This window comes from Erpetoichthys calabaricus, chromosome 1 (assembly GCF_900747795.2).
Source record: "Erpetoichthys calabaricus chromosome 1, fErpCal1.3, whole genome shotgun sequence".
In the NCBI taxonomy this organism is placed as follows: domain Eukaryota; kingdom Metazoa; phylum Chordata; class Cladistia; order Polypteriformes; family Polypteridae; genus Erpetoichthys; species Erpetoichthys calabaricus.
In genome coordinates, this window is record NC_041394.2 from 13,053,555 (window position 1) to 13,065,563 (window position 12,009).

Below are 12,009 nucleotides of genomic sequence, written 5' to 3' on the forward strand. Positions count from 1 at the left end.
AGGAGAATGGTCATAGTGGTTTGAGCTGATAGAAGGGCAACAAAAACTCAAATAAGCACTTGTTACAGCCAAGGTATGCAGAAGAGCATCTCTGAACATACATGTCAAACCTTGAAGCAGATGGGCTTACAGCAGCAGGAGACCACACTGGGTGTCACGCCATTAGGCTCACAAGAATTGGACAACAGAAGATAGGAAAAATGTTGCCTGGTCTGATGAGTCTCAATTTCTGCTGCAACATTTAGCATCAACAACATGAAAGCATAGATCCATCCTGCCTTGTATCAACGGTGGTGTGGGGGATACTTTCTAGGCACACTTTGGGCCCCTTAGTACCAATTGAAAAATAAAAATGAGTTAATACATGTATTCACGGCCTGTCATCTGTGAGCTAAACTTTTTGAAAGGCAGTATATAAAATGTTACATTATCTGCTCCCAGTCTTAACCTTTGTGTCTGCAGGACAGAGTTTCAGCTTTGACCTGATGTTTGTCTTCCATCTTGTCCTCACATAGATCACAATCTGGACTTGGCTGAGAAGGACTTCACAGTGAACGCCGTGGCGGGTGCCATGAAGAGCTTCTTTTCGGAACTACCTGAACCCCTGGTGCCATACGCCATGCAGGTGGAGCTGGTGGAAGCGCACAGTACGTACACACATTTTTTACTTTTTCTTTTTAACATGCACTACTACACAGAGAAGTGCTTTCCGTTTTCTGTCATCATGCTATATTTTTTTGCAAACCAAGTAATGAGAAGTGTGTGATTTATAACTAATATGTTCAGAATTTTTTTTATTCAGTGATACCGTAGCTTTCAAGTAGTCAGTGAGGTGAATTAGAGGTCTTAGACTTCATCAGCAGAATGCCTCTGCAAGCTTGAAATTTGCTAAAATGGCCAGCAGGGCTCACCAGGGCACTGAAATAGCCGGCAATGACTATCATAATCATATTACAGCATTGTTATTATTGGTTATCTTTTTTTCCTTTTGCTTGTTGTTTGCTTCTGTTTTATTATTCATATTTATTATTTATGCATCCCTCCGTCAGTTGTAGGGATGCCTGCTACACTTTATGCATTTTACAAGGTAGTCGTGCCCGTCAAGGACGGGCTGCAGGCGACTTTTATCAGTGTTGCAGGGTAAAAGACATTAAGTGCAAAATTATTTGTACCATGATTAAATTTAGTAATAAAATGTTTTTTGTTATTTGTGCCACACGACGAATCGGGATTCGAACCCAGGCGGACAGTAGGTGGTGTTAGGTCCTAACTTTGTTCCGGCATCCGGGATCGAACCACCGACCAAGGGTAGTGTGCACTCTACCACCTGAGCTGTATGGATCTTAGTTCCAAGGCAATAATAAACATAATGAAAGTTGTTTCTAGTTTAAGTCATGTATGAAAGTGTTACATGCCATAGAATGAACGACTTATCTTTATCAAAATAAAATTATGAATCATTAACACAATCAATGCATACTTAACGAATACGTAAACTATGTTTATTCAAGTATTTAAGTGGATATCCCTGGGTACACTACATTATTGATGTAAAGACCATCTTGATCGTCGTGGCAATCTTTTCAAACTAAGAGCTTGATCTTCTTTCTTGAAGTTGCTCGAGATAAGGCAACATACAGTGTTTCTTCGAAGTTGAGCTTGAATTTCAGACGCATTTGCTCGACTTTCTCGAGTTGGAATGCGATCTTGTTGACGACTTGAATTTGCATCTTCCTCGTTTTCATGAAGTCTATTTTCTCGTAGTCTTTGTCGCTCTTGCTCTCTTCTTTCGACAATTTCACGTTCAGTTGCATTTAAACGATTCTCTCGTTGTCGTAAACGTTCTTGTTCTCTTCTCTGAACAATTTCAACTTGAGTTGCGTTTGACAGACTTTCTTGTTGTCGTTGCCGTTGCCGTTGATGTTCACGTCTTTCAGCAACTTCAATTTCAGTGGCAGTAGAACGTTTTTGTTGCAATCGTAGACGCTCAATTTCGTGAACCAATTGTGTTTGTTCATCCGTGCGATTGCTTCTGTAAGCTGCAACTCGTTGGCGTTCATTTTGTCTCTGCTGCGAGATTTGAACACAAATAACAAAAAACATTTTATTACTAAATTTAATCATGGTACAAATAATTTTGCACTTAATGACTTTTACCCTGCAACACTGATAAAAGTCGCCTGCAGCCCGTCCTTGACGGGCACGACTACCTTGTCGTACTGCACGTCGCTGTTTATTCCACAGTTTTTGTTCTTCAGTAAAAATTCTTTTTGGTTTCTTCGTTTTTGGCAATTCTTGAGGTGTAGTTTGAGCACTTGAAATATCCAAAATCTTATTTTTTTTTGCATTTTCGTCTTCTTCAGTCGAGTGACTTCCTTCAGCTTTTCTTTTAATCCGATTGGTCACTCGCTTCCCAGTGCTTCGTTCAGCCAATCAAAACACTGATGTAAACGTACCAACCAACCAACCAAGCGACAGACATGCTGAAATATATATATATATATATATATATAGATTTAAGAAGATAAGAAATTTGACAAACAACAGGAGACTATTCAGTCCATCAAGTTAATTTGTGTAATAGCTAAGCTGACCAAATATCTCATCCAGGTCCTTCTTAAAGATTGTCAAAGTTTCTACTTTAACTCCATGTCTCAGTAGTTTGTTCCAGATTCCCACAACTCTTTGTGTAAAGAAGTGCTTCCTGGCTTCAGTCTTTAATGCACTTCCCCTAAATTTCCACTGATGTGCTCAAGTACGTGATTCATTAAGCTGAAAGAATGTAGCTGGTTCTTCCTTTATCAATGCCTTCGAGGAAATTGACAACTTGGATTAGGTCCCCATGCGGTCTCCTCTGCTCAAGGCAAACACATTTAATTCTCCAAGTCTTTTACAGTAGAACATGTCCTTACGTCCCATGATGCACTTGGTTGCTCTCCTCTGCACAGCTTCTAGTGCTGCTATGTCTTTCTTACAGTGTGGTGACTAGAACTCCACACAATACTGCAGATGTGGCCTCATAAGTTCATTATATTGTCTGAGCATGTCCCTAGATTTATATTTAACCATTTTTATGATGTAACCTAACAATTTATTTGCCTTTTTAATTGCTTCTGCACATTGCTTAGGTGATGAAAATGTTTAACATAAACCCCTAAATCTTTCTCAGGGTTTGCTTCCTGTAGGTCAACGTCTCCCATCTTGTATTTATATTTGATGTTCCAAGGAACACAAAAGGCATAAAGAAGTTGCCTAATATCGTAAGGCAGTCCATTGCAAAGTCCAAAGACAGAAACAGAAGGCCAAAAAATCCAATCATTCACAATAAGCACAAGGCACCGGAAGAACACACAACTCACCAAAACAATTCCCCAGCTCATTCAAAATGAACCTCAGGAAACTATGGGAGACCCTGTGGGTTTACAATTTTTTAATTTAATTAAACCATAGTTTTCAGGTGAGGTGAATTAGAGGTCTTAGACTTCCCCAGCAGAGCGCCTTTGCAAACTTTAAATGAGCTAAAATGGCCAGCTTGGCTCACCAGGACACTGAAACAGTCGGCAAAGGCAAAGACTGTCATAATCATATTACATTATTGTTATTATTAGTTATCTTTTTTCCCCTTAACTGTTGTTTGCTGTCAGCTGCTATTTTATCACACATATTTATTTTTGCATCTGTCAGTTGCTCAGGATGGTCAATTGCCCGCAGTTCTAAGGTGTTTTATTTAAGAAGATAAGAGTTTGACAAACAACAGGAGACCATTGAGTCCATTAATCTCATTTGTTTAGTTAATGGCTAAGCTCTCTCATATCTCATCCAGATCCTTCTTAAAGGTTGTCAGGGTTTTTGGTTTAGCTCCATGTCTCCGTAGTTTGTTCCAGAGCCCCACAGCTCTTTGTGAAAAGAAGTGCTTCCTGGTTTAAGTCCTAAATGTACTTCCATTTCCACCGGTGTCATCAAGTACAAGATTCACCATTTAGTGGAACAAATCCTGCTGGATCTTCTTTATCAATGCCTTTGAAGATCTGGAAGACCTGGATTAGGTTCCCATGAAGCCTTCTCTGCACGAGACTAAACAGGTTTCATTCTCTGAGTCTGTCACATTAGGACATGTCCTTAAGCCCTGAGATGTACATAATTGTTCTTCCTTTACGTAGTTTCAAATGTTGAAATCAGACAATTACAAATTTAAATGCATGTATGGCCCTTGTAGCTGCTAGAATATAAGGTGTTATCAGGTACGGGTAAAACGTGTGTCAAAAGAATTCTCAAAGTCCAAAGTTCATTTTAAAAGTATTTAGTGAAAGTTAAAGGCAAATAATCCACACAAGAATAAAATAAAAAATAGTTACACAGAATAAAAGGCAAAAAAAATGGGGAAAAATGTATCTTCTATAAACTTAGCTTTTCTTGAAAGAACTTTAGTTATTTCACTACTTAAAGATTCTTTAACGTGTTGTTTCTCACATTCAAAGAGCCCGTAGGCCATCAAGCACGGTCACGTGCATAAGCACGAACATGAGCGTGAGTACGATCACTGTTAAAAACCGTATGCCTATACACCTTATACAAGGCAAGGCTGTAACTAACTGAAGAATAATATTTACTTGAAGCAGTTAGAAAGGACAAGAATGTACCAATAAAAATCTGTTTACGGGTGTTATAGGAACCGCCCATAGATTATGCATTGTCATCTAATAAATATTCATAAATTTTATAGAACTAAGAAAATGGCTCTTACAGCCCTGTTTGTCTGTCTTTACAGAAATCAATGACCGGGAGCAGAAACTCCATACGCTCAAGGATGTCCTGAGGAAATTTCCCAAGGAGAACTACGATGTCTTCAAATATGTAATCACCCACTTAAATAAGTAAGTATTGAGGTGCACTTTGAGAAGTTGGTGGTGTGGAATGTGTTTGGGAACTGAGGACTCTGTGTGCTACTTCTGCCTCTTTGAGCACTTGACATCTCAGTGTGCTGCACAGAAAAGTGAAGCAACAGTAAACTACACACCAAAATGTTGAATTTCCAGTTTGTCTAAAGCTGGTGGGACATTACATGATTTCTTGTCAGAGAGGATATCAAACTTGGCGACTTCAGTGGCAGTCATCTGAGGATGTCATATTACATAACAACTGGTAACAACTCCGTCACAACTTTTCAGCCCGGTTTCACCTTTTGAAAGTGTTGTGCGCACGCACTTGTTTTTCTTACAGCCAATAAATAATGTTCTCCTTGACTAAACCAATGCTGTATGAATGCTTTAAGGGGACAGTGAGTTCGGCCCTTTATTTTTTTATTTCCCCATTTTGTCATGCATCATAAAAAACTAGATATCAGACAGACAAACTTCTCTTCTGTTTACGAGGTCCAAAATATCTGCATTCCTTATTCGTCATAGCTGCATTCCATGCATTACGACTTAAGACAAAATCAAAGCAGTGAGTCGTGGACTGGTCTGAATGAATTGGTGGAGGTGTCTGACTACATGATATATAATCACTGCTTCCAACTTGCTAAGATTATTTAAATGAATTGTTCAACTGAAAACTGCTGGGAAAGACCTGTAATGTGGTAGAACCTTAAGTGGGGGTTTGCATTGCAGTGTCCAGGTTGTACATTCTGAAGTTCACAACCCTGCTGTCAGCTATTGCAAGTGAAAATGTATATGGCATCTTTTCCTTAGCTTGCTCATGTTCGTGCTCACCCGTCCTAAATGACATCTTCCAACATTTTTCTTCCACAGAGTCAGCCAGAACAGCAAAGTCAACCTGATGACCAGCGATAACCTGTCCATTTGCTTTTGGCCGACACTCATGAGGCCGGACTTCACGACCATGGATGCCCTGACGGCTACGCGCACCTACCAGACAATCATTGAGCTCTTCATTCAGCATTGCCCGTTCTTCTTCTACAATCAGCCCATCACAGACGCATCGGGATTCCTACCCGGCTCCCCCACCACGCTGGTGTCCGGCCCCAGCTATCCTTCTCCTTCTCCGTCCTCTTCCACCGCGGTTGTCCCTTTCAGCCCAGGCCTCTCATGCCAGCCTTCCCAGCAGTCTCCACCTCACTCACCACCCCCCACCCCTCAGTCTCCTCTGCAACCCTTCCTGACCTCTTTGCAGCCCCAGCCGGCAGAACAACAGACGCTGTGAAAGATGACTTGGTAGAGGGGGTAAGAATTTAACACGTGGAATTGCGAGTGAGCCACACGAAGAAAATTAAATGAGAATCCATCCTTGGAAAGAAAGGAAAAAAAAACCCAAGAATTAAAAGTTGCGCTGACCCGTTTGCTTTTTTTAATTTCATTTTTTGGTTATTGTCATAATGGCAATGGTGGCAGCGATGGGATATCACTATTGTGACTTTTTGTTGACACTGAGCTCTGCTCGCCCTGCTTGTCCCTCTTGGCCACCCTATGGACTGCTGCTTGAACATTTTTTTCAGGACCACAGAAGCATTTGGTCACCTGGGGAGGTGGGGTAAGGCCCTGAGCCCATCTGAAGTGCCCCCCCAGCACCCCTTTTGTCATGCTGAAGTGAAGAGCATTGTGGGTATAGCATTCTGACATTTGTGACATAAAGTACATTTTTAAACCTTCTCCCCCTCATCCTCCACAACCAACACAACCAAAAACCAACACCTTGCCGCCATGTTATGAAATTAGCTATCCGTTGGGATTCCTCTTGGGTTTGGTCCACTCGGGTGTTTTGTGTTAATTTATATTTACCTTTTTGCACCCTTGCTCTTTTCTCAATCCACCACTTGTTCAGTTTTTCTTCGTCTTTTTTCCTTTTTTATTGCTTGCTTAGAGGTGTATCGGTTCTTTGAGACTGGTGTCATTGGCTAATCTGAGGTGTGGCATGAATGGCTGAGGGTGAGTTAGGAGACTGCAGCTTGTGGTTGATTTTAGCTCTCTTTTTTTTTTGCAACTGAAAAAATTTAAGTGTTCTGAAAAATTTTGAGACGGTGCTAACAGATAAAATCTCATAGGGGGTTTTCTGACTCCCATTGTAAACTGCACTGCCTGGGAGATGGCAACAAACAGCAGATCCCACTTACTGTTTGCGCTTTCCTCACCTTGTTTAACTTTGTCGCCAAAGGAAAATCATGTAGAATTTGCCACAGCACCACCTGTAGGATAAATACATACACTGCACATTTCTAGCCCTCTCCTTTTTTCTGGGAGTTGGAAGAGCTGTTGTCAGCTGGGCTGCATCATGATGTTCCTGTTTTGTCTGCAGACTGTGGTCGTCGCCCGCATTCTCGCCCCCCTGATGTAGATCACCACTGGCTTTGTATGTGCTCAAATGGATGCGTTTATCATTCTCTCAAAGTCCATACTTTCAGCTGTCCACTTTTAATAAAGTGAATGTGGAGTTTGCTAAGCTGTGGCTGCATGTCAATGGAGGTGGTACTTAGCCAGCTTCCAGACAGAGTGGTACTTTAATGTCTCCCTATATCTAAAGTTAACTCCTTTTTTTTTTTTTTTTTTTTAATCGGTGAGATCTAGAAATAGTTTCCAATGATTCTGAAGTTTCTCATTAGAAACAGAATCTCATGCAATTTCTGGATGATCCAGTATTAGAAATTGACATCAACTACACCACATTTTGAATCTTTTCATTGAAGGCTATCAGTGCTGCATCATAAAGAACAGAGTACAGTAGGAACGCTCATCCACCTTCATGGGGCCACTCGGACAGAAGATAAAGGTGAAGGAAAGGTGCTCTTTCTAATACAAATTATATTACACACATGTAATTGTATATTTATGTAATATTCTCACTATATATATATATATATATATATATATATATATATATATATATATATATATATATATATATTTATAATACACACAAAATGTGTAATATAAGAATTATACTTTGCATATATTATTGTGTTGTTTGGTTTATAACTCAATGCAACCTCTAATATATACACTATATATAAAATGTGTGTAATATAGGAATTATAATCCACATATTTGGGTGTTATTTGGCTTATTATTAATTTAAAGTATAGTAATTTCTGCAGATTAAAGAATGGATGAATAGATGTATGTTGTGGGTGTGTGATACACATATAGGAACATCAGCTTGGACATGTGCAGGGGTGTGTGTGTGTGTGTGTGTGTGAGTGAGTCCATATACATTTGTGTCTGTGTAGAGGTTATTTATACACACATACATATACATATTTGTGTGTGTATATAAAGAATATACGTGTATGTGTCTACTGTATAGTTACATATATACGAGAGAGTATATTTGTAAGGGTTAAAATTGGATAAGGTGGGGTTAAAAAAGTGAGATGTCTGCAGTGGGTACACATACCCCTAAAGTCAGACATTTTTATTTTCTAAAATCTATCTTTTCCCATTAAATACATGCACACCCCTAAATTAAAGGAGAGGGTTGTTCTGTGGAATATAAAGAATAAGGAATATTGTGCAGTTTTAGCATCTGACCTGTAGAGGGCTCACTTCTACAGCTGGTAGATGATATGTCTTGTTGGGTGTTCACAGCTGATTATTAGCTTGGATATTTGACATTAGTGCGTTAGTAATACATACTGCATGTAGTGTATATAAATAAATTCACACACACATATATACACATCAGCTATCAGCTTAGATAATTAATATTACATATATAATATACACACACACACACACACACAGAGGATAGTACAGCCCTGCCAAGATGAGCCCATCAGCTAACAGCCAGTGTCATAAGTAAGTGAGTTCTATCTTTGCATGGATGGTTTTTCATAGAGCACACACACACACACACACACACACTTTACACAATGTGGACATGCCCTTAGCTCTTCGTTCATATATGTGCATACAGCCCCATACTTCTAGGTAAGAGAAGTCTGCTTCATGTAACTTGTATTTGTTCTTGTCTATATGTTGATATACAGTATAACTGCACACACACATTTTGTATTTTTTGCTTTCCACACTTTCATTTAGTTTAATAGGCTTCAAAGATCTCTACTGCCACCTACTGTTCATTATTAAAATCTGAAATTTGTTCTTAAACATTTTTTTTATTACAATAAAATCAGCTTGAACTGAAAGAAATTCCTGTAATATCTGAAGATAAACTCCAGGCATAAATGAACCAAATCCAGTAACATCAGGAAGCCTTTATTATTATATCAGCACAGATTTTAATCTTCTTCCTATTTTTCAATATTTCTACGTGGAGGCAGTAGACAAATCAACACTTCACTCTTCGTCTTGCTGTTTCCGAGTAGTTTTTCTTAGACGTGGGCAGCATAAGGCAGATGAGCTCATCAGGTGAGCGGACAGGCATTTTCTATTTTTTATTTCTTTTGGTGTGTCTTGCTTTATGGACTGGAGGTCCGATGTTGGGCCAGTGGTGACTGGTTTTTTTAGGATTTTTTTTTTTCTCCTGAAAATTACATTTTCCCAGGGTGGCCCAGTTTGGGATTAAGAACAGGAGGGATGAGCCAAAGGAAGAGGAGGGGGCTCAGTTTATAAGAGACAACGTGCCCCCTGTTCTGGCCATTTCTTGTATTAACCCATATGGGGTTTGTTTAACATTCAGCCCCCGCTCCTTGATTGCAACACATGGATGAAATGTGTGTTTTCTTCAGGACGTGGTGCCAGGCAGGAGGTGCACAAGAAGCTCTGCCTTGACCTGAACACAATGTTGATGATGATTGAAAGTGAATCAGGGTGGCAAAGTAACAAAATCGAGTGGAAAGACGAGCGGTGTGAAGGGGGGAGGAGCGCCTGCCCAATCAACAAGTGGATGGCTTTCAGTATTTTTTTGGGGTGGCCTTGTGAGAGTTTCCGACGGAAAACTAGAAGCTGCCGATAGGTCAGCGTGAATGGAGAGTCTGTTACAAAGTCACAAAGACGACGACCTTTGAGAGCGTTTGTTTTCTAAGTGAGCACTTTGAAGAATTTCTGTGGTTTATTTACTAATATCGAAAGAGGAGGACTGTGTGTGCAACATGGCGAGCACTTTCAGCGAGAGAGTGGGGTTCAATGGTTTCAGGGGGATTGAGGGCAATTTGAGCTGTCTTCTTACTTTATGAATTAGACATGGGGTCAGGGTCTGTAGTGTTTATCGAGCATTCAGATCATCAGCAGCCTAGAGGTGAGCATGTTGGACATTTTTAATTTTTTTCCCTCCTATTATTATACAGTAATTAGTAGTAAACCATATAGGAGCCATGTATTGAGACTGTTAATATCCTCATAACATATTTTTATGGATTTTTTTTAAAATAAGTGCACAAAACCATTCCCAGTCTCAGACTCGTGTCCCACAGCCAATGGTGTGTGTTGGATGCGGCCGTCATACTTCATTTTATTTATTTTGAAATTTTTTTTTGGCCACACAACATAGTCAATGCACTAGTCGCACACCTCTGCCGATTTCTTGTTTTCCTGTATTCCTTATTTCCATCATCCTCCCCTTCCCCACCCGTCATTTTGGTTCCACCCCGATCCCCGGGAGCAAGTAAAAGAGATGAAACCCACGTGTCTCTCTCAACGCCGGCGACTTTGTACTTCTTCGATGTCCTCTGTTTCTGCTTGTCGGTTTATCTGCACTATCCATAAACACGGGAGCCCCTCACAGACCTCGAGCATTGCGTTGGCGTCCGCTTGACTCGGTTCATTTGTGTGGCTGCCGTTCTCCCTTTCTTTTGCAAGAATGGCAACAGTCTGTTAAGTTAAATGAAAACTATATTAAAAAAAAATGGTTGTTTTGTATGTTAGGGGTCTAACAATCTACCCTTTAGTCCTTTGGTGATAGAAAATATTTCTTTTATGTTTTATTTTAATAATTAAAAAAGCAAAACCTTTTTTAATAAAAGAATTGTGAATGGTGTTACTGGGAACAAACCCCCTATAGTGCATGATAATGATGTAAAAAAATAATAATAATAATAAAGTGAGGGAATTCTCCTCCAGCATAAAAAAAAAAAAATCATGTTATTTGCTAAAGGTATCGTAAATTGTCTCATTGGGAATGGTGTAAAGACAAAAAGGGCCTTATGTGACTTGTATCATAGTTAATAAATCAATCTTGTAAAATGTGGCTCTGCTTAGCTTTTTGTTTTTGGCAGCATCTCCAGGAAATCGGAGGGGTGGGTGGGGGTGGAAGAAAGGAAGAGACCCGTCGGGTGGGGGGGGGGTAAAGCTCGGATAACGAATCCTCCGTGAGCGATGGTCGCCGTCTGTTGTGGTGTTGACTCATAACGCGAGGGGGGCACTCGACCGTTCGTGATGAGCGGACCCCCATGGTGTCCGCTTAAATGTTTGGGAACTTCGGCAAAATGTCCTCACAGGTGGTGCAGTGGTAGTGCTGCTGCTTTGCAGTAAGGAGACTGTGGAAGATTGTGGGTTCGCTTCCCGGTTCCTCCCTGTGTGGATAGTGCTTTGAGTAATGAGAAAAGCGCTATATAAATATAATGAATTATTATTATTATTAAAATGCTTTCAAGTCAGTGGGGGACGAAGGAATTGAACAACATTTGAGTGGGGAAAAAAAATGTAATCGTGTGACTAAAATTTTAATCGAAATGAACTGTGTATTAACCGCAATTTATTGTATTTTCTTTAAGGAGAAATAACATGGTGATTAATTTGTAATTTAAAACTGCTTTAAAAATAATAATAATCATAATAATACATTTTATTTATATAGTGCCTTTCTTAAACACTTGGGCTATGCATATTAAATTATTCCAGTTAGTTTATTGAATGGTTTTGTGTAATGGAAACAATTGAATAAACGGCAAAACACAAATCAGTCAACAGCTCAAATTAAGTTTGAGGCACATCACAAAGCAAATTAGTCCAGCACTTTGATTGGTTCTGTCAATAATTCTGCCTTCAAATATGATATGATGATGAAAAAAATAAGCCATTATGGATTTTCTGACTATTTCTAGGCTACAAAAGATGACACTTACAATGAAATAAACCGCAACATGCCGTGTCTGCTTTC

The 12,009-nt window shown here is 39.6% G+C and overlaps 1 protein-coding gene across 1 annotated transcript in view; it reads left to right on the plus strand.

Moving 5' to 3' along the window:
- The window catches only part of arhgap35a (Rho GTPase activating protein 35a), a 122,224-nt gene extending 111,127 nt beyond the window's left edge, over nt 1-11,097 (plus strand). Inside the window, exons 5-7 of the mRNA XM_028795659.2 lie at nt 516-647; nt 4,769-4,874; nt 5,751-11,097. Coding sequence (XP_028651492.1) covers nt 516-647; nt 4,769-4,874; nt 5,751-6,162 — 650 coding nt within the window. The 3' untranslated portion in view covers nt 6,163-11,097. The remainder of the gene's footprint in view (nt 1-515; nt 648-4,768; nt 4,875-5,750) is intronic.
- Nucleotides 11,098-12,009: the final 912 nt, after the last annotated feature.